Raw genomic sequence first — 23,004 nt, 5'->3', positions numbered from 1 at the left:
TTTTTAAAGCAATCGAGGAGGAATTTGTCCAACTCATAAAGATGTGACAAAAGCATTAATAACTGTTTCTAAGAGATAACAATGGCTTTAACTTGGCGACGCCCTGCACAACACTGTAGATCTGCCTGTTAAAAGTGCAGAACCATTCCCTAAAAAGTGTCTGACAAAAGCTGTTTTACCTGCACTGTCCTCACACGAGTTTAAGGTTAAAGTCTACGCCATATCCGATGTAACTGAATCGAACACTGTGGCTGCTTTGCATGTGTGAAAACAGATTTAATTACCAATGCTGAGAGCAGCAGTTGTAGTCAGGAGGACAGAAGCTGTTTTTCATCCACCTCTCATTTCTGTTATTCATTCTTCTCCTGCCTTTCTTCCTTCAGAGAAGAAGGGGATTGTGAGGGGATTAAGGGTAGATTATAGAAACACACACACACACGGACACACTGAGCCGCCATCCCCCTGCTGAGACAGCCTAACTGGTGCTGAAAGATTGAGGAGGGATGAGATTTGCCTGCTGAATGAGTGTTGATGTGATCCCTGCTGAGACGCTGCTAAAAGGTGAATGGAGTTGAGTGACAGGCTGCTCAGCGGGTGTGTGGGTGTACCTATGAATCTGTTCACGTGGGGACCAGGAACTATTTCAGACCTTGTGAGGACTTTGTGCATGAAGGCATTTCGTCTGGGTTAAGTTGTTATTTTGTTCTCATTTTTTTTAACTCGATGGATTTTTTTAATCTTTAGTTTCACTTTGATCTTCTTCTTTCTGTGGTTATTTTGTGTCTGTTTGTGGTTGTTACGAATTAGTTTGCATCTCTGATACTGGTCATTGTCCCCGCCTCTTTTTGGTCGTTGTGAGTGTGATAGTTGTTTAGCACTTCTTTGTAAATATTTGCATCTTTTTCTCTCTTGCAGGACGTGACCTTTCCAAACCATTGTTATTAACGACGCCCTCAGCCATGACAGTGAAGATGAGCTAAACAGTGATGACATATATGCTGTACAACATATGTTGTACAACACATCAGAGACTAGCATGTGTACTGAATATTGGAATAAAAAGTTAACTGTTATTAAGTTGCCAATGTCAGATACATGCTAGGTAACTGCACATGTTAGCGGTAACATTATTAATTTGTGCAATTACATGAAATCAATGAATCACGTGTTGAACATGATATTATCGCTGTACATGGGTTAGCTGCAGAAGTGATTTGACAGGCTAAGCTAGCATTTCTAATCAGACCTGATTGTGTCAGTAATAACATTTGTACAGGCTCTGGTAAATAGCTTTTTTGTGTTGGCAGGGTCACTAGTGTTAGCTAACCTTAGCAGAAGAAACACAGCTTACTGGGGATTTATGCTTCAGCGACAAATCTGAAGCTATATCATAGCCGCAAACCCCTCTGAAACTTATGTAGGTTAAAGCTGTGCTATAACCTGCAGTGTACCTCCCTAGAAATATAACTTCACATCAGGTCTACGCAGCCTGCAACTACTGTGATTGTTCAGTATTCCTCATGTGCATTGATCGTTACTTTTTCCCTACAGTTGAATTTTAAAGTAAAAACCATAACAGCACTAAAAGGACTCAGAAAAGTCAGCAAATTCAGCAATTGACGAAACTATGGATGTGAGAGGATGTACAAAGAAGTGGAAAAACTTGAGAGACAAATGTGTTTATCCCCAAAGAAAACTGACCACAACAAAGACCGGGACCCAGAAGAGGAACAATTCCCATCTCTAACTTATGTAGCTTACCAAAATTACCCCTCGAGCTCCACAAGGATTCTCAGCAGAAGTCTAAAACAGGCCTTAGAAGTTTAAGTCTGTATTGTGCTTGAAGCTAGTTGTTTGGTAATGTTAGTGGACTAAATTTCTAAGCTAGCGTTAGTTAGTGTTGCTAACTGTCGACTGTCATAGACTTTGTTAATCTTATACTAGACAAATTTACACATTATGACAGCACAAGGGTTAGTAAGAAAAAGTCAACTAGAAGCTATCCGGTCGTTAAGTCTGACGTCACTAGCCGTGTCTGGACCTAAACTCCGCTGCAGGTCCATATATCAAACGATCACTATGGCATTACTGAGAGTTGAAAAAAATGTCTAAAGTCTTTCATCTTTAATAAAATGATCAGCGTTCTGCTCTACCAGGTGTAACAATTGAGTTTAACATCCAGGCATCCATGAAAACGGAATTTATGACATTTAACGGAGTTAGAAGTTAGCAGGAAGTTAGCTCGCTAGCTTCTATCTAAATACAATATAGCATGTCCTGACTGCGGGGTTTTGGAAACAAATTAAACGTACAGCTCTGTTATCACTTCCAACATAAATGAAGACAGAAAACTAAACAGCAGTGACGTTTGTAGGGTTACTGAAGTTTAGCTAGCTGGTATATAATGATGTGCTACGTGACCGCTAGCGACACAGCTATGTTAGCATAATATAAACAAGCTAACCTTTTTTCCACTCAATAAAAGTTAACGTGAGTGTTCTCGGTGGTCAGGAACAAATGTAATCGCATGGCAGGATGCTGTAAAAGGACCAAACTTCAGCCAGGAGAACAACTGAGATAATCCATCCACAATACGAGGTTAGTCATTCATATACTGCTGCATGGGCTGGGCTGTAGTTACATCCTAAGGTTTTAAAAACTGAGCTTAAATAAATGATTAGCGGTAATAAAAGCCGAGGGAGGTCAACAGTGATCACTGACTGTTTTAGGAGCTTTTTGAGATTAAATAGAAGAAAATACAAAACATTAAACATGTTAACAACACAAAAGCCATATTAAACGCAGACTACTTTAGGCCCGGAAGTAGGATTCGTCACGTCATCACTTAACGACCGAATAAGAATTCTACAAGTAACTCTTACTATTTACGAATGGTTGCTATATGGAGTAAATACACAAATAGAAACATCTTTGTATGTACATAAAGTGCATTGGGAGTGGCAATATGTAGTCCTTTGTGTTTGCATGTGTGTACAGTACAGTCTAGTCTGACTGCTGTCAGGATGAAGAATCTGTGATAGTGTGCGATGAACATCACATTGTTTGGATTTTCACAGAAAACTTTATGCTAAGCCCTTCACAGTTAAAAAAAGAAAGAAAAAGATTTTAATACATGAAAAAGTTACATAAGTGTTTCTGTGTCTACTTATGTTTTATTTAATTCATTTAGCTAATTATGTTTTGTGTCTCTTCTTTGTTGCTTTCATCTTTTGTGAGTGTTTTTTTGTCTCATTTTGAAGTAAGGCCATTGGTTTACACCAGTTTGCATTTGTTGCGTGTCTGTTTTCTGTGAAGTTAGTTTTCGTCTGTTTGTGGTTGATTATTATGTTTTCAGTCCTTTTATTGTTTCTGCAGTTGCATGCATCTTCCTGTTTCTGTCAGCACGAGTAGTTCTGCGTCATTTTCTTTATATTTGTTGTTTTTCCAGAGCATTCTGTGTTACTTTGAAGCAGTCTGTTGGAGTGCATTTACCCTTTATTGCCTGATAGTGTTACAGCCACAGAAGGGCCTGCTGTGAATTGGCCTGTCTGGATGTGTCCTGGCTACTCTTTTGTCCTCTTAGCTGCCACTTTGAACATTTTGGAGGCCAGGTACAGGAGAGCTCCAGTATCAGAAAGCCTTTACTTTCTAGCTTGTGAGCTATGCGTTTTGACTCTTGCTTCATGGAGAAGAAGGGATAATAAAAGTTTGATATTTTGATATATTTGTCCCTTTTTTCCCAATCCAGTGCCCTTTTTGTTACTTCCACCACCTAACAACGGGCCTATGGAGTAGGTGACAGTGATATGGATAATAAGAAATAAATTCAAATATGAAGGACGGTAACTCGTAGAAATATAGATCAAAATCTGGTCCCCAGTTGTAAATTCAAACCTCTCTGTCAAAAAGGATTCTTACCACAACAATATGCACACATACACACATGTGTTTGTGTGTGTCCCTCAGCATGGTGTTAATGCTCTCCAGCTGCTTTGAGGAGGAGATATGGGATAAACACAGCAGCTCATGTCAAACAAAACCTACATTAGCATCTTATTACAGGTGAAAGTACTCACACTGGGCAGAGATCCTACAAACACAATCAGAAATGGCACCAGAACTTTTACAGCCTCCTCCATGTGTGTGAAAACAAATCATACTTTTTTATGAAATCCAATATTTATCATTTTAAACACAAGAAACATGCCTTGACTTTTCTGAACCAGAGTGAGTCCTATTAAGTCAACGGACATTGAATGAGTCCTTATAAGGAGTAATAGCCATTTTATTTTAGTTATTATTATTTTGTCATTAACGGCTCAGATCAAGGTACTTCTGACATCCTCAAAACAATGTCAGTTATTTCAGGGGAAACTATAAAAATAGGCTACAAGTATCTAGGTTATTATATACCCAGTGCATCAATAGAGACCACTGACAAAGACCAAAGGAAGAATTGGTTCTTGAAAAAGTGGGTTAACATCAAATATAGACCCAACATCAAATGTTTTCAAAGGAAGCTGTTGTTCGAGGCTAATTTGAATGTAATTTAATGTGTCTGTAGGGATGGACTAGATTTTTGCATACTAATCTAATTATGGGGCAATTCTTTTGTGAAGTCGTACTCTGGGAGGTCACAGCTCCAAAATAAAGACGTGAGAAAAGTGGGAAAGCAAAGTGAGAAAAGCCCAACAGACACAAAGAGGGAAGAAAAATGACCGATGGGGAGTAATTCATCTCCTTTTATCAATCTTGACAGCACAACAGAGCGACTTTTACCCTACTGAAACAATACCACTAGTTAGAGCACTGCAGGACATGCCATTAATTAAAAGAAGAGAAAGCTATCCAACTATAACGTCAGTACGCTTTATAAATGAAAGGTTATTCATCTAGTTTGAGTTTTAGACAAGCTCAGAGTTGATAAATTAAGAAATTGTGGAGGCAAAGTATTATCAGCATTCATATGTGAGAAGCCTTGCGATATAAAAACCATCAAAAAATGACAGTTCAGTCTAGTACCTTTTTAGTGTTAGCTTAAAAACTAAAGCTAAGCTAAAACTTGTATAACCATAAAAAAATAAGCCTCAAAGCCAGTGATAACCAAATAGGATATGTATCATGAATAAAGTTTATTTAAGTTCATATTTAAAGAGTATAAGCAAAATAAAAAGCTTGAGCTGTGCTTAGAGTATCACACAAATATTGGTCTTAGAAAAAAACGTGTTTCGCACAGATTTGCTAACCTAGCTTCCTACTTTAATAGAAATTTGTCTTTATTTCTCCTTCTTTATCCCACATAAATTAAGTATCACATTTAATAGCAGACATGTTTTATACATATTCACCACATACAGATAGAAATCGAGCAGATTCACCAACTAAAGTTAGGAACTATCTTCACTGTTATGTAGCATTATGATGTTTAGCAGTTAGCTACATTTTGATTGCTTTAAATGTTTATGTAGCTTATTTAACTGTTATAGTGTATTCAGGTGGCTCAGAATCTTTTTAGCTAAAATAATTCACACAAATTTACTAAGTTTTTTTGAAGTGCCTTAACCTAACCAAGTAGTTTTTATAATATAAACATGAGGCCTTGATTATACTGTACAGGACATGGACAGTTAGAGACGCAGTAGCCCTTCTTGTCAAACTTAAGGGCAGGTTTGCCTCAAGCATGCCTCCTGGAGCAGATGGGCAGCTGACACTTTGTAATCTGAAGTCTGCATGGTCACAGAAAATTGGCAGTCCTGCTTGTTTCCTTCTTGGGCCCAAGCAGACACTAGTGGACTTGTAGATTTAAAGTATAATCAAGGCTTAAACGTGTTTTTTTTTAAATAAAAACACTAATAACATTAGTGTTTTTATGTTACCATAACTAGGACCTCAGTTTATGCTCACATAACCACAGACTGAAATGAAAGTAAAAGCGAGGGGGAATTAACTAACTTGAAAACACAAAGGTCTCAAAATGCATTTCTTTTTCTCCCGGTTCTCACCAGCCACCACAGTCCCAAGCTAGCGTGTCAGAGCATGATGCTAAAGGACATTGTACACATAACTGGGAGACACAGGAGAAATTTGATAAAGCTGCATTATAAAACGCGTTGGGATAACCACACGTAGTTTTTGCAGCACCACCAAACTTCTTTTACGCTCCAGTAGCTACCTGGTGGTCTGGTGAGCAGATTTCAACAAGAACTTGTTTGTGGACTTCATTGTGTCAGAGAAACATCTCCCATCCTCCCAGACAGAGTTGGAGGCCCTCAGTGTGTTGCTATACCTCGCTGTGCATCAGTCCGAGCAGGACAAAAGCATTGGCGCCGTGACAAACGATTCAACAAACTGGTGACCTGCTGCTTTCACATTGATTAATGCATACACACACTTGTTCCCATGCTGTCTGCATGTTCTGAATGTTAATCACTATCCTTCATCCTCTGTTTGTCAGTCTGATGTTCAGCGTACTCTGTAGAACTGGAAAGGAATTTAAAAGCCTTCCAAAATCCAACAAAATTGTTCTCTGATGTTCCACAAGGGTCCATTTCTGGACCTCTGCTTTTTCTTTCAAAGGAATACAAGTATTTTTTTCTAGACTGAAGTAGTTAGTAGGCACTGTATGGGTACATATCACCAAATATGAATTGTATTTATCAAAAACTATTTACCAATGTTCCCTTGCTTATCATTAAAATTTTAATGTTTATTTTTGATTGCAAGTCTTTACTTATTGTCTATTCTCTTTGTTATGCTAACTGTTATTATTACACATATGTATGTTTATATATATGTGTAATACATACATGCATATATGTATGTGTGTGTTCTTCAATTGTAGAGAAGAAATCTGCTGTTCTTTAAAATGTAAAACTCATATTACAGGAAAAATAAACAGCAAAACAGAAAAATTAAGTAAAATTAACTTAAAAAAGCTATTTTTTTTTAAACTTTTATTAGTAACTCTGAGTATAAATGAAGGGAACAGCTAATGTAGCTTTCATATAAATTCCTATAATCCTATCCACTTTTACTGAAACATGTTTATTTGCTTATAATCTTTTGTCACTTAAAAAAAATGCTTTGTTAAACTATCTGAGGCTGAAAACTTTAATTTGCTATTTACTTGGAGCATTTAATTGCATTTTTAGTGTGCTCTCTTTTATAGTGTGGTAAACTATTCTGTTGTTATTGTGCTGCTACTTTATCGGCACACGTTCTTTGGCGGTTTCACTCCCTGCTGGTCTGGTTTTATTTTCATTCATCGCCACAGCAGAACAGTGAAGTCTCAGAAACATACCCAATAGCTTAAATTAAACCAAATTTGGGGGTTGTTCGTTTTTTGCCTGCATCTTAAACTGTATGACATATGCATAATATACTCTGCAAAATGACTGGAATCTGCTCTGGAGTCCTAGAACGTGCTTTTAAAACAAACGGCTGCTTTTAGGAACAAAGAAACACATGTTTGAGATTTCTGTCTTGTTGCTGTCGACACCTTTTGCTGCTCAGCTTCCTGTCACAAAGGCAAGCTTGTTAACAAAAAGGGCACACACACAAACAGCACAAGCTGTAAGCAGAAGGTTAGATAATAAAAATATCTTTAATCTCTTTAGTATCTACAAAAATCACTTTCTATACAGAATATTTTAAAAAGAAAGCAGAAAGCCAAAGAGTTAAACGTCTTCCATCAAAAAATAGTAAATAAGTCTTAACATATTGCTTATAATCTCAATTTTCAGCCTATTTCAGATCTTTAATTACAAGAGTTTCGTCATTTCAAAGTACTGGTAAGTTTCAAGTAAATCTTTCTAAAATGGACAAAAAACAACAATGTGCCCTTTAAGTTGGATATTTAATGAAAAAGTTACGTGATTTTGATAAAATGTATGTAGTCGTACAACAGCACACATGGTTCCTCAGTAAGGCTTTATGATACCAGTTTAACTAAAGTGCATTGATTACAAATAAGGCAATGCTGGTAATTTGTACCAGTAAGAGAGAAAGCAAGAAAAAAAAATCAGTGGTGAGAGGCAGTGGTTCAAATATAATAACACAGAGAAAATCTGTTAATAAGAAAAAAGCTACCATCAGAGTTTATGTTAAAAAGCTAATGCATAAAAAAACCCCCATCAAATCACAAAGATCACCCACTAACTTCAAACTGATTTTTTTCCAGACTTTAAAAAGTTGGCGGCTGCTTCTGTTTCTTTTGGTTGATGTAAACCTGCTGAAATAAAAAAAGCCTCTGGTGTTCCACAAGGCTCGATTATTGGATGTATGTGTTTGGACTGGCACTCTAAAACGACTGGATAGCTAAATATGAAAAATTTGCACAGATAACAGCAGGGAGCTTTTCTGTCCAGAGACCGTTGTTATTTAATATTGTTATTTATTACATTTTGGTTTTCTTAAGTCATGCTACAATCCCTTGATTAGCAAAGAAATGTCAAATATGTGGGGGAAAAGACTTCATAATTAAACTTTAAGTTTCTGTAGATGCCCAAATTAAACCTTGAAGCAAAAATGTAGCACTTATTTTACAGGACACCATCACAGAACCTTCGTTTTTGATAAATGAACAAGCAGTGATATAGTTAAATTATTAACTCGACTCAAAACAGTCTTACAGTCAGCTATCTGGCTTGGTTAGGATGGCACGTACCACTACTGAAAACGACCAGGTGAAGTCAGGAGGTTGAACAGGCTTTGCATCAGTCGCTCCAGGTATGACTCAAAACTAGCTGAGGAAGTCTATATTGACATAAAAGCGTGCAAATTGAGTAAACATGCCAGAAAATGAGCATCGATTGTTTGGAAATCTTTTCTGTACACGCTCATAAATCTTAGAGTCCATGTGTTTTGGGGAGGTGGTGTTGTTCTACAATGATGAAGGGTTTCTCCACACGATTACGACAAATGGGAAGCAATGTGGAGGGCAGATGTGAATCCAGAGTTTTGCTCCCTTCATCATTGAGATGTGAGCACATTACCAGATTTACATGCAAAGTGGCGACACTTGTGGCTTGTAACTTCTTTCGGTTTGGGGGTTTTATGGGAAGCGCCATTTCAAGCTCTGACTTTGACACGATGCTCAGTCGTCCCTTAAATTCGAAAGAACAGCCGATTGATTTGAACTTTTCCCGTGTGACTTTGGCACAATTTATCCTCGTGCTGCTCTGCTCTCAATTCATGTCTGGAAGGATTTGTCTTGCTGTCATTTTTTATGGTTTTATTGTGCACCAAGCTCTTTGAATGCCCGTTTACAGGACAACTGTTTATTTATTGTTTTAGGCATGCTCTCTAATGTGGCTCCTTCTCTGTGTTTGCGATCATTCGGTCATGAAAATACTTTGATTTGTTTTACATTTCTGACTGTAAACTCAAACTCTCTAAAAAAAGAGGTCAAAGTTCAGGGAACAGGAACTCCCTAAAAACAGAAGTCACTTAACAAAGAAATTTGAGAATGACGATTTTGTGGAAAGGGGAATATGATTCAGAGGTGGAGGATTTTATGCAATTCGAGCCTCGACGGAAGCTGCTGAGTGACTCTGACTCCAAATTCAGTCTGTTTGCAATTATGACTAAACCGGCTGGAAGGCAGAGTTTGGTGGAAGGAGACGTGCATTCCTGCGGGGCGGCGAACATCGGAGGAGCCGGGTCACGCCAAGGTGAACGAGACGGGGAGAACCAGGCGTCGTGCCCGTCGAGTGTCTCCTCTGATAGCTCACAGAAAACACTTTGTTTACCCCGTGAGGGAAACCCAAACCAGCTCTCCTTGTTCCCTGGGAGGTCAGAGGTCAGGGCAAGTCAAGATTATGAGGCTGATGCGAACAATCGGCCTCCAAACGTTTTCCTGTATTGCCAACATCTGTGGCTCTGGGGTGAGGAACCTCTACTGATTCACTCAATCAGTCACTGAGTTCAAATCAAGTCCAATACAGCGTGATGACGCTTTCACAACTTTTGACCCACTTGCATGAAAGTAAAATGCAAGAAGTAGTAGTAGTTTTTAGTAGTTTGGTTTGGAGAGTTGTTGGCAGTTTGGCTGCCTTTCAGGTGATTCTACTCTGTTTTGTTGGGTTTTCCTCTTTGAACTTGAGATTCAAAATTAGTGCTGTCAGCGTTAATCTCGTTAAAATGACGTTAACGCCATAACTACATTAATCTCCGTTAGCGAGTTAGCGTGGATCGCCCCGTGCATGGGGCTGCACAGCGTCAACGCGTTTGCGCGGTTAGCTCATTAACGCGTTAGCAAATTGTAGATCTAATGCTCTCAATTTAACAGGTCAGTATTATCAGTCATTACAAAAATGTAGTTCCTCTAATGTCCACTAGAGGCTTGCTCCGAAAATAAGTCAGTAACTGAAACCCGGTTTAGTTAATAGCAACTGAGCAGGGGTGACTTTTTTTATTAAATTAAATAAATATTTAAATGAGCTGTGTTGACTCCGGACTGTGTTGACTGTATATGGCTGCTGTGCAGTTAAATGTCCATATCGGCTAACAAGTCTGTGGTCTAGTTGTGGTGAATAAATTTGAATATTTCATTAACCGTTTAGCATTAATTAGCAGGTTGTGTTCTCTGTACAGCCTATGGATGAAGAGTGCTCGGTAAACTTGCTTGTGATAACACTTCACTACAAATATGGAACACCAAAAAAACAACATGGCCGTCTTTAAATGTTAGCATTTAGTAACTGTTAGCTACCAGTTAATCTGCGTGAGGTGTAAACACTTTTTCAAGACACGAGGGGAAAATGTCCATGTCCTATTTGAATTTCAGCATTATTCATTCTGACTGCAAAGGGTTACAATCATCAGCAATGATAACTTGGATTTCAGAGGATTAAGGCTCAAGTAAACTTGTTTGTCTTAAATTTTATGGACGTGTATCCATCTGAGTCCAGGTGTTTTTATGTGGATGCTCCTTTAGATGATCTAAATCTGTGCCAGATCTTGGGTTGCCGAGTCTTAGAGTCTTAGTCTACATGCTCTGCTCAGCCATATCGGAGGTGCCTGAATATTTTGTGGTTTAAAGTTTGGGCATGTATATAAATTACAGATCCTGATTGTTTTTTATGGTTATGTTTTTCCATGGTTTTTGAGTCATTCACATTCACACGTTGCCTCAGATTTGGTGGAAGTTGCTGGAAGTTGATCAGTGGACTATTTAAAAAAATATCTTGAAGATTACTTGGTATATGAAACTACAACTCTCACAGCAATCATTTTATATCCCCAGACTTGGAACTGTAACATTTTTAGGCCAATTATCGACGGCTGAGCAGATGGCCCGTGAGGATTTGAGTTGTGGTGACCCACATGTTGTAAACATTGTGAAGCTCTAAATCTAATTTATATATAAAATGATCTTGTGCTCTTCAGGTTTCAGATGTGGACGTGATCTGGATCTATAAATGCTCCCTTTGTGTTTCTCTTGAGGTAAAAAGTCTCACTTTCCTCGTGAACTCTCTTTTACATCTCCGTTTGCCTCCAGCTCTTTATCTCTCCTTCTGTTCGACTCTCAGTCCACCAGAGACTTGAGGTCAGGCAGTCCTCTCAGCTTCAAGTCCAGCAGCATCTGACCGTAGGCTTTGCCCTGAGGAGAGACAGGAAATGTGAAAGTGTGCATGCTTCCACCTTGGAGTCGTTGAGCTTTACGGCTGTGCGAGGTGTTAAAAGAGTTTCTTTGATGTGCAGCAGAGAGAAAAAGAAACTTTACCAATGCCTCTGATAAACAATGAGGGGGGGAAAAAAAGCAGAAACAAGGGAGGAGAAAAGCTTTGATGATAAAGGACACGACCTTAAGTATGATGAGAGGTTTTCGCACCTTTTAGAGGGCCTGGAGCTGTTCTGCTGTCTCTTTACCTTCATCATTTTATCATTTTAAGGCATCGTTTACACGTACATTTTGATCTTAAGTGAGCCGGACCAGTGAAAATACGCTTTCTGTCATAACTGCATATTTAATCCCTGAGATATCCCAATATTAAAAAAGAGGTTTTTCTATATGATGAAGAAACACTACTGTAGAAAATGAAACAAATCTGTGTTCTAGAAGACATTAAAAGTGTTAAAAGTGCAAGGTTTGGTTTTAAATTGATTGGGTTTACATCAGTGGGCGATGGAGGTCTTTGAACACAGTGATCAGAGCTTGGTGGAGACACGAAGTCACACAGAGTTAATTTGACATAAAATCATAAGATATTGCAGTAAATTTACTGGGTCTGTGTCATGATAGCAGCAGAAATATGTTGTCATACAGTCATTTCAAACACTGGATCTGTTTTCTATCTTCTACACGAGTTTATGACGTTAGTAAATCATTGCATTCGGTTTTGAAGTTACATTTTACACAGACTCAAACTTCTCTTTTGCCATAGACATGCTCTTATAATCGTGAATGCTCATATTATATACTTGCAAATAATATAAATCAGCGGTCCCCAACCCCCGTCCCACGAACTGGTACTGGTCCATGAGTCGTTTGGTGCCGGGCCTTGAGAGGTGAAGCTCGGGCTGAAATGAATGGTTTTCAGGGTTTTTATCATTAACTCGGTTTCCCTGGGTCTTTTCCCGTGTTGTAGTTGTGTCTTATTTTGAAAGAAATATTTATGCGTTACCATAGTGACCAGAGAGAATTGAGGGGCAGAGGGGAGGATGTTGCAGGAAATTAAATATTGGTTTTTGACCACAATTTCATGTACCCACCATGAGAACGTCCCTGTACTGACTCGGGGATATGTGCGCCTGATCGGCCCTAAAATCCTCTGGGTGCTGATTGGTTAAATTCAGAGGAGGCTACCTTTCCCTGAGCTTGGTTCTGATGGTGGTCATTTCCTTTTAAAAGGGGGTTCCTTCTCCCCACTGCTATCAAGTGTTGCTCAAAGAGGATCTCCTGATTGACGAGGTTCTCTCTAATCAATGAATCTTGTGGACTGCTGCTGCGAATCGACATGATATAAATTATATTTAAAATACTGGATCAAAAATAGGAGCTAGAAATGGATCAGTGGGGTGGTGCAGATATTTTGAGGGGAATATTACATCTCTGATGAAGTGCAGAGAGAAAGAGAGAGCTAAAGCAGGATGAAGAAGGAAAAGCATTTGTTTTTAAAGTTTGAAACACAAACAGCAGACTAAAGGAACACCTCAGGCCATGGATTTGCTCTTGTATATTTACATTACACCATAGTTTGGAGATGTTCTTATATGGATGAGGGGCAGCCAATCCAAACTGAGTTGGCCTAAAGAGGGAGGAGCATAAAATGGATTCAGACAGAGGATGAACTGAAGGGTTCAAAACAATCCTTGTCTCTCACGCTGGACTTGTGAGTCATACAAACATACCCTGAGATTGAGCTTTTTAATAATTGGTGTAAATCTCATGAGTGTGTTTTTATTTTTATTTTGTTAGTAATAAAAAAAGTTCCTTCACAGCCAACTGAATGACAATGAAGAAGAAAAGAAGAAACGTGAGAACCGCGATGGTTTTCAGGTGCATACAGACTGAAATTAAGCTGTAGACCCACGTTGAACCAGCTGCCCCCTTCCTCGCCCATTACATGAGCTCTGCAGAGACTGAACTTTCTCATTAAACTTTTACAGGCAGCGAATGGCTGAAGAGGGAGAGGAGAGGTGGTGGAAGGTGGGGATATTTCTTTCTTTAAACCAACTGCTTCAGGGGTTCGGCTGAGGATCTGATTCAGGTTAAAGTAGAAGGTTTAATGTCATTAAGTGCCCTCACAGATCCAGGAAGGGTCTGCATGTATAGATGTGTGTGTGGCCATGTGATACCTGGGGGTCACTGCGCAGAGAGGCCACTCCTCCACCTCCCAGTGAGCTCTGCAGGACAAAGTTAAGGCCGTGGATTCCTGGCAGAGTGTATCTGTGAATGACAAGGAAGAAAAAACTAAAAAAACCACACTCATAACCATGGTAACCAACACTTTAAAACCACACACGGTCAACCATATGTGTTAAAAACACACGCACACACACACACTGGCACCATGTGCTGGTTTGGCAGTTTATTGCACACGTAAATGTACCAAGCGGGCTTTTGATGTGTGAGCAGTTAAACGTGTGGTTTACTAGTAAAGTGTGTGTGTGTGCGTGCCTCTGTCTGTAAGCAGTTAACTGTGTGTGTGCATGTGTGTGTGAGTGTGTGGGTGTGTGCGCGGCCTCCCGCTGGGTTGACGAGTGCCGGAGGTGCACTAATGAAGCGTCTGCGGCGGCAGGGAGGCGTTTCAGGGTGCGAGAGGAGATGCAGGTCAGCGAGCTTTATGGCCTCCATCTCTTCATTACGCTAATCGCTAACACGCCGCGTGCTGAGTCACCGCTCAAACATGTCCGCCGCGGCCTTATACATGCTCAGGTACAGCCACGCCCACTAAGCTAGTGCTGCTCGTCTCGTCAAGGAAATTCAACAACCTTCAGCCAATCCAATGATAATAATTACAAAATATACAATAAATATAATAATAAATAATTAGATACCAAAAACCTGCAGTTCCTCTAACTGTCACTTGGGGCTCGCTCCTAAACTGAGTCAATCCATAGATTATATTAAAAATGTCCAGATTTTAACACGGGAGTAGTGAATCATCTTCATAACATCAGAGGTCAAATGGTGGCAACCGCAGCGTTAGCTTGATACCTCTTAGTTTAACTTCTGGTGAATAGCACCCTCTCTGGCCACAAGCGGTAACGACAGTAGATCAGAATAGCTACTTTCAGCTGCTCCTTTATTAACGACTTAATAGAAGAGCCAGAGCAGGCGTATCCACATGTTTGAGCTGGCAGATGTTTATTTGAGGCACGATTTTGTTTTATTTGAGGTTTGAGGTTAACCCCAGGTTTTTTTTTTTCTACAAAGGTGGTGTTGCTTCTTACTGGATTACATCACCATGGCAACTTATGCTGCTAATCGAATGGGCTAACAAACAATTTTACAATAACTTTGCTGTTCTGTAAGTATTATTATATAAATTGGGACACCGATTTGTGCTTGTGGAGGTTGCAGGTAGACTGAGCATACATTAGAATTAGGGCTGTGCGATATGACCAAAATCTCATATTCCGATATAAGACATCCATCGTCCCGCTAACGATATAAATCACAAAAATGTTACATTTTCTGAAAATTCTGTGAATCTCAGGCAGCTCGACCTGCGTGAAGTGTTTCCAGCTGGGCGTCGTGTAGCTGGAGTCGAGTGTTTTAACCGATGCATGAAACGATATATTTTTAGACATAAGTTGTAACGGCCGCCGTTTTCATTGTGAGTATTTATTACACGGCGTGCTGTGGGGAAAAGCCTGTTCTAACGTTTGAGTCTAAGGTTTATTTTTTAGCACCTGGCGGCTCTTTTTTGCTTCTCATCCGTAAACACTCTGCATACTCTTTCACGTGATTCAGTTTATTTTGAAAAGTCTCAACAGGATCTTGAGCTTTACTGTGAAAGGTTTATGTGGAAAATAAACAAGCGGACACACAATGGTTTTACCGTCGTTGTTGCTAACGACAATGCATAAAAACAGGCGCTTGTCTGTCTGTGGTGTGGTTATATTAAATATAAGAGAAAGAGAGAACTTTAAGAAATTAATATAGCCACTACAGTGACCATCAAAACGATGAAAAAATATTGCCGTAAACAGTTTATTTTGCGACACCACGAAACAAACAATAGCGTAAAATGAAACGACAGACGTTTTTGTATCGTCATCAGATATATATCGTTATATCGAACAGCCCTAATTAGAATTCTGTTCTGTATTTACTCTTTATTTGCGTTCCATTAAACATGATTGAGGCTGCAGCTGAAAGACAAAACTAAAATCATCTTATGTAAATCTGAATTTTAGTTAAATAATGATCAGATTCTCCCGTGTCTTAATAATACAGTTGTTATATTGATGAACTCCGTTAACTCATACGACTGGGTCTTTTCCCTGCTTTTCTTGCCTTCAAATTGCATAAACTTTATTAATATAACAGCTCTTTTTTTCAGCCATACGGCACCTTTAACACTAAACTACTGTACAGAGCTTTTCCTCCAAGGTCTTCAAGGTCAACTTCATGATTTATTGGAGGAAAAGTGACAAAAAAGATTGTCTATATCTCATCACATTTGACCTCTAACCTCTCTTTGAAGGTCAACAGGTTGATCTGAAGGTTAGAGTGATAATACTGTTATATAAAGCTATTTAGATCTATGTTCCTGACTGTCTTTGTAGGCATATAAAGAATGTGTAATAAAGAATAAACATGTGGATTCTAAATATCATGTCACTTTTGACCTCTGATCTCTTTTTCAAGGTCAAATAAGTTCAAACTTTTACGTCTTTTATCTTTAAAACTGTGATAAATATCTACGTTGTTGTTTTTTTTTTTAAATTGACAACCTTTAGGAAATGATGCTGGTATTGGGCACTGTAAATTTCACATCACAGTTTGCATCCAAATATGATATCACATTTGACCTCCGACCTCATTTTTACATTTCACATCTGCCTTTCTTTCAAGTTGACCCCAAAAACAGCTGTCATTCATTACCTACTGTTTAAATACAAAATGTAAAAAACTTTATTTGTATTTCATGATTTCAGGTTTTTACCCTGGTCACTCTGTATTTCACCGAGATACATGTCTTCCTGCTTATCTGAGCTGCTTGTTATACATTGGTTGCGTTTAACTTGACTTTTATCTGCTTTAACAAAGGAATTTCTGAGCTTTGGGGTAAACAGAGTGTATCTTATCTTACACAAATTGTGTCTGCTACTAATCTAACAGGCAGCAGATAAACTGTTTATAATCTTGCAGAAAACTCGTCTCTTTGTGAGGAGTAAATAAAAACACTGAACCTTGAGATTCTTCTGTTTGGAGACAACCTGGTCATCCACCGCCTCCGGCTATCAAACACCAAAGCCCTGGTTTCTATTACGTCTCCTCTGCTGTGTCATTACAGGGTGATTACCTCGAGGGGGAGGGCTCTGACAGTGAGCTGTGTTCATGGTGTTGTATCTCAGTTTTAGTGGAAGTCATGCTCCTGGTTTTCATCAGCATGTTGTGGGCTTTTTTTCATGACTACAGCATGAGGGTTTCGGCCACAGCCATCCTTCAGTGTCTTCAGCACTCTGTTAAATCTTTGTCAGTGTGGTATTTGTGGGGTTTGAAAACGGAGCCGAAGGCCTGGTGATGATGTTTTAAGTAGGATTTTAGGTTTCCTCTTGTTATCCCGGCAGACACAACACAATGGACAGCTGTGGAGCATTACCAAATCAAAAAGCAACTGATCGGAAAGGCAAAAGCCCTTCAGCTCATTTACCTAGCAACTGTTTTCATTTTCAACAAATCAGGACATTGTTAAATCTCCTTTTGTTTTGTTATTTTAAATCCTACACATTTAAAAGACTGACTTCCCTTAAAATGGAAAAGGAAAAACTCCCTTTTAACAGGATGAATCAGGCGCAGGGCCATCTGTCGCAAAATATTGTGGAAGAGAGTCAGAGATTAATAATAACTAATAATTAAAAGCAGAGAGGTGTATATACACATAGTTAGTGAGAAAGGTGACTGGAAAGGAAAAACTCAATGCATCATGGGAATCCCCGGCAGCCTACGTCTATTGCAGCATAACTAAGGGAGGATTTAGGGTCACCTGGTCCAGCCCTAACTATATGTTTTAGCAAAAAGGAAAGTTTTAAGCCTAATCTTAAAAGTAGAGATAGTGTCTGTCTCCCGAATCCAAACTGGAAGCTGGTTCCACAGAAGAGGGGCCTGAAAACTGAAGGCTCTCCCTCCCATTCTACTTTTAAATACTCTAGGAACAACAAGTAGGCCTGCAGAGCGAGAGCGAAGTGCTCTAATAGGGTGATATGGTACTACAAGGTCATTAAGATAAGACGGGGCCTGATCATTCAAGAGATCATCCACCACTATTGTCTTTTACTGACGTCCAGGTCTTTTTGCGTTGCTGAGTTCACCGGTGCTTTCTTTCTTTCTCAGGACTGACCAAACTCCTAATATTGTAGCAACTTCTCTGATGTTTTTTTTTTTTCCTGTTTTTGCAAATTAATTATGACTTGTTTCACCTGCATGGGCAGCTCCTTTAACCATTTGTTGTCTGTTCACAGCAAAATCTTCCAAATGCAAGCATCACACCTCAAATCAACTCCAGGCCTTTAATCTTAATGGATAATGACATAACAAAGGAATTACCCACAGCTTCCCATGAAATAGCCTTCGAGCCAACTGTCCAATGACTTTTGATCCCTATAAAAAGAGGGTGGCTTAAGGAGCTGAAACGTCTAAACTCTTCATCATCTGTAAATGTGGACACGCTCAAATGAATTGAAATATGTTTCAGTAAACAGGTCAAAAACCCACAAAACTTGTGTCAGTATCCAAATATAAATTGAATTAACTGTAGACCATATACTATGATTTATATTTTATCATTATTACCTCTTGAACAAAAGCTGAACATCTGCATTTTGATATTTTAGTTATATTTACATGTTGGAAATAAAACTGTATTCTAGTCTACTGACTGATTTAAAATAGTGGTGCACAGAGGCAAAAGTAAAAGAAGGACCTGAGTGCATCTTTATTCCTCTGTGACTCTCACAACAAACAGCCTTTTCCCCTCCTGCTCACCGCGTGACGGCGTTCTTCACTCCTGGCTTGATGAGGTGGGAGAAGTATTCCCCCACCACAGAAGAAGTCAGGTGTTTCTTCAGATAGGGGAAGTAGAGCGGATGGCGAGCGACGACTCCTACAGAGACAGAGATGCACAGATGTGGCGATTTTCATTTCTCTGGGATTAAAACAGTCACTCGTGTTTTGCTCATTAAAATAAAAAATCAAAAACAGGGCTTTATTATACTATGCCTGAACATTTTTCCAAACAACGAGTGCTTAGAGCAGTAAACTTTAAACAGTTACTGTAAACCTTCGTCTTTATAATTGGCCTCCTTTTCGTCTTTCCTTTGAACACTGAACGACGTCACTGACCCTTTGAAGACCATTTGAGTCTTGTTAAGGATTTTCAAAAGAACTCTCTAAACAACAAATGGTATTTCCTCAAGGCCTCACTTGGAAGATTTTAATGAAGCACGAATAACATCTCCAACAATAACCTGCTGAACCTTCAAGGACTTCTCAGTCAGACTCCAAACTGACCACACACACAGAGATTCCTGGCCTCTCATTGGCTGTAATTTTGAGACAGTCAGGACAGTCAGATTTGTGTGGTGAACTTGAGGTAAGACAGGATTTAGTTTGAATCAGTGTTGTGTATTTCTGAATATCATTCCTGAGGTTTATTTGTTCTCACCAATGTTAGCAGAGTCTCCTTTGTCGCCGCTCCTCGTGTACGCCAGCTCCTCCAGTCTGTAGCTGTGTGGTCCACTGGGCAGGTCTGGGCAAAGAACAAAAAAACAAAAATGCCTTCAAATTTCTTTCCTTGGCTTCTGATAAAAAACCAGCTCAACGTCAGCATTTTCAGCAAGCACTCATTTGTCCTTATGCAGTCCTTTCAACTGAGAACTAAACCTTCAAGTGACAATTAAAGAGCCTCAAGGGCTCCTCGACAAACCCTTGGACCTCTTAACCCTTTAAAGCCGGTCGGAGCGGGCATGCTCTGTTTTGCGTAACTATTTTTAAATCCCGGTAGCACTGCAACCACGTAAGCTAGCGCAATAATTTTTTTGCATATGAAACCGGAGGAGTTGTACTTACATCTTATGCCATCAGCTTGTCCTAGGTCACAGTTTCCTTCCACATATAGTTTTGCAAAAACTGCATAAAAAGCGCTTGCAGCAGCAAAAACATAATATTCCAGAAACAGGCTTTGCCGATCCGATCAGCTGTTCATAACACTTCCTACGTTGGAATAGACGTCAGTGCGAACTTTTGCATGTCCGCCATTACCTGCCCGAAACCGGAAGTGACGTCATTTTGCGAAAATGTAGTTTTTTTTACTATCAGGGCCTCATGAGCCTATACTGGTGTTTTAAAAGTTATGTTTGACTTTATGACTTTCTGTGTCGTTTCTGGGATGCTTAGGACTCATATTGCACTGCTGGAAATAGTTTATTTTGATGCATATGCTGCTTTTTTGCAAATATGCACTATAATATTTATTTTCGTTTTTCCTGCAGTATATAGAAATTAGTGTATTTCAAAATAAAACTATGAAGACACTCAAAATAAATTTCCTGTGGTGGGAAACTATTTTGTGCAACTTTTTTGTATTTACAGTTTTGAGGGATAAGCCTCTTAAATTTCTCTAACTAGAAATATATGTTAAAAAAACAAAAACGATTTTCAATTTTTTTGTAGTTTTGCAATTTATGTAGTTACTATGCACTTAATGCATATATATTATTAAAATTTAGGCTGTAATGGTTGTATTGATGTATAGCAACTTGAAATTCTCCCAAAAATGGCTCCACAACATGTAAAAATATAATATAAGCTCTGGCGGACTTGGTTCTATGGTAGGTCTTAAAGGGTTAAAAAAAGGACTCTCAAAGATGAGCGTCGGGAACTTGTGGATAGTCTGCAGGACACTGGAAAGAATTATGTCTGCTGTTTTAAAGATCTGATGTTCAGCCAGACAAACTGTACCTGTAACACTCAAAACACTATCCAGGCACTCTCTGTTAATTATGACCACGTACCTAAAATCACGTTAAACCCATGAAATATGATTTTGTCCAATTTTTAATTTGTGTTTGCTAAAGTGACTTTGAAGTATTTCTTTCTGCCCACATGTTCTAATCAATAATTAATAATAGGCAGATAAATTGCAACTAAACTCAGTCAGTGACTGATTTCTAAATGGAACCATATGAATACATATTAAAACCAGAAACTGTCTTCTGGCTCTTCACTTGTTTTGGTCTTTGTAATTGGAGAGGCATTCCTCTTCTCAGTCAGAAATTTATAAGAGTGTGTTTTTGTAAATAACGTTTCTCGGCTTCAGTTTGCGTCTTGTCACAGCTTCGCACGAGTGTCCTAAATTCTGCTGTGATTGCTGTCCAGGGCCATGTGAAGGAAGCTCTGGTTGAAAGGGTGAAAGGATGAAAAGTGGCACAGCTTGTACTTCTTAGGAATCCCAGATTCAGACAGCCTCACAAACACAGAGCAGCAATCCTGCATAGCTGAACTGTTTCTCACAACCTCGTGACTGATCTGAAAGTCTATTAACTTTTGCAGTTTGTTGAGGTTTTTTGAGTACTTAAATCTTGGTTGTGTTAAGTGGGCTTTGGTTTGTTGGTGTGGAGTGGTTTGTGAATCCAATTTTAAAGCATTTTGAATGTTCATTGTTTTGGCCAACACAGGGTGACTCCTCTGGTTCCAAACAGAAGTGTAATAGTACAGAAATCTATGAGGGAAATACTGTACTCACCTGATCTGTGACCTCTGTGAGCACCTAATGACTTTAAGGCAGCGGTCCCCAACCCCCGGGCATCGGAGCAGTACCAGTCCGTGAGTTGTTTGGTACCGGGCCGCGAGAGTTGAGGCTCAGGCGTGAAATGTATGGTTTTCAGCGTTATTTTGTTATCGTTTTTTCGGTACCGGTACTAGTTTTATTTTGTTGTATTTATCCGCGACACCTTAAAGGCCGGTCCGTGAAAATATTGTCGGGCACAAACCAGTCTGTGGCGCAAAAAAACCCCCTACATTTCCATGAAATGACGTCACTTCCAGTTTCAGGCAGGTAATGGCGGACATGCGATTGTTCGCGCTGACGTCTATTCCAACGTAGGAAGTGTTAGGAGACCCGAGCAACTCAGCACTTCCTTTGGCAGATCCGGATCTCATTATTTAAGTCTGGTTAAGTGAATAACAAAGAAGATCAATTTTCTAAGTCCTCATCACTAGAATGGTGTGCATATGGAGACAAAACATTATGAAGCTCTGATTAATCAAGGTGGCATTTCAGTGGTAGCCATTCATTGCTGATGGCAGGTTAGGCTGATGATTTAGTTTGACCTGTATCTTGAAATATTGACTAAATAGAAGTTGTGGCTTGGACAACCAAGTGGCTCACCTGGCTAATTTCGTACCAAAATAATCCTTTTTCAAAAGATCTGTTATGTTTTGTTGCTATTTAAAAAAAAAAAAAAAAACCTTAGCCATTATTTACATATACAGAAAATATAATGCAGGGTGTTGTTAACAGAGATATATGCCCATCCTAACTTGGTGATTGGCATATAAACATCTGGAAGTTGTTTGGACTCTTTCAAGGTCCAGAATATTCTAGTCATGATGCTTGGAGTTACACTTCTCAAGGACTGGTTGAGCCCTCCAGGATCCCACTAACCTCAATAGCCCATTCATCCTCGCCACATTGGTTGCTTCATGCGTCAGTGTGACAGCATCACACAGCCACTTTCTTTTGTCCATTTGTAATCTTTTGCAGAACCTATGTGGAAATCTCCCTCCGTGAGTTTTGCGCTAACTGAGAAGGCCTGTACAGGTGGACTTGCTCACATAGTCTGGCTTCAGGCTGGTCTATTTTGAAAAAGCTGTGACGAAGGTGGCAAACATGCCAGGTTGGAAACCGTTCGTGACGGTGAGCATAAATGAGCCTTGGGAGTCTTAAGGCTGAATTTTCTCAGAAACAGACAGAAACAAATGTGGAAAAAGTCTAAACACACTCACTGTTAAACTGGCCGGTCAAGGCAGTAAAAATCTTACTCAAATTCGACATAAGATGACCTCAAAAAGTACCCTGAAGGACCTCTAAGCTCTTTCTTCTTGAACTTTTACATGTAAAAGTTCTCAAACTATCACTACAACCTCATAAAGATAACCAAGAACGCTAAACATTCAACCATATTTTAATAATAAAGTAAATTAACCACTAAAAACAACAGGAAAGCCTGCTCTCTGATTGGCTGACAAGTGAATCAGATATTGTATTTTTTACAATACCTGATTCACTTGTTTGTGTACACCAGAGCTCACAATGTGTGATCACAACG

The 23,004-nt window shown here is 39.2% G+C and overlaps 1 protein-coding gene across 1 annotated transcript in view; it reads right to left on the bottom strand.

Moving 5' to 3' along the window:
- Nucleotides 1–7,655: 7,655 nt before the first annotated feature.
- The window catches only part of lratb.1 (lecithin retinol acyltransferase b, tandem duplicate 1), a 36,961-nt gene continuing 21,612 nt past the window's right edge, over nt 7,656–23,004 (bottom strand). The window contains exons 17-20 of the mRNA XM_087832638.1: nt 19,341–19,424; nt 18,662–18,779; nt 13,801–13,891; nt 7,656–11,602 (exon numbers count right to left, since the gene is read on the bottom strand). Of these exons, the coding sequence (XP_087688764.1) occupies nt 11,528–11,602; nt 13,801–13,891; nt 18,662–18,779; nt 19,341–19,424 (368 nt within the window). The 3' untranslated portion in view covers nt 7,656–11,527. The remainder of the gene's footprint in view (nt 11,603–13,800; nt 13,892–18,661; nt 18,780–19,340; nt 19,425–23,004) is intronic.

The sequence above is a fragment of the Neolamprologus brichardi genome, chromosome 3 (genome assembly GCF_056152115.1).
Source record: "Neolamprologus brichardi isolate AB-2024 chromosome 3, ASM5615211v1, whole genome shotgun sequence".
In the NCBI taxonomy this organism is placed as follows: domain Eukaryota; kingdom Metazoa; phylum Chordata; class Actinopteri; order Cichliformes; family Cichlidae; genus Neolamprologus; species Neolamprologus brichardi.
The sequence above is the reverse complement of the archived record's forward strand: the minus strand, read 5'-3'. Positions and strand labels throughout refer to the sequence as shown.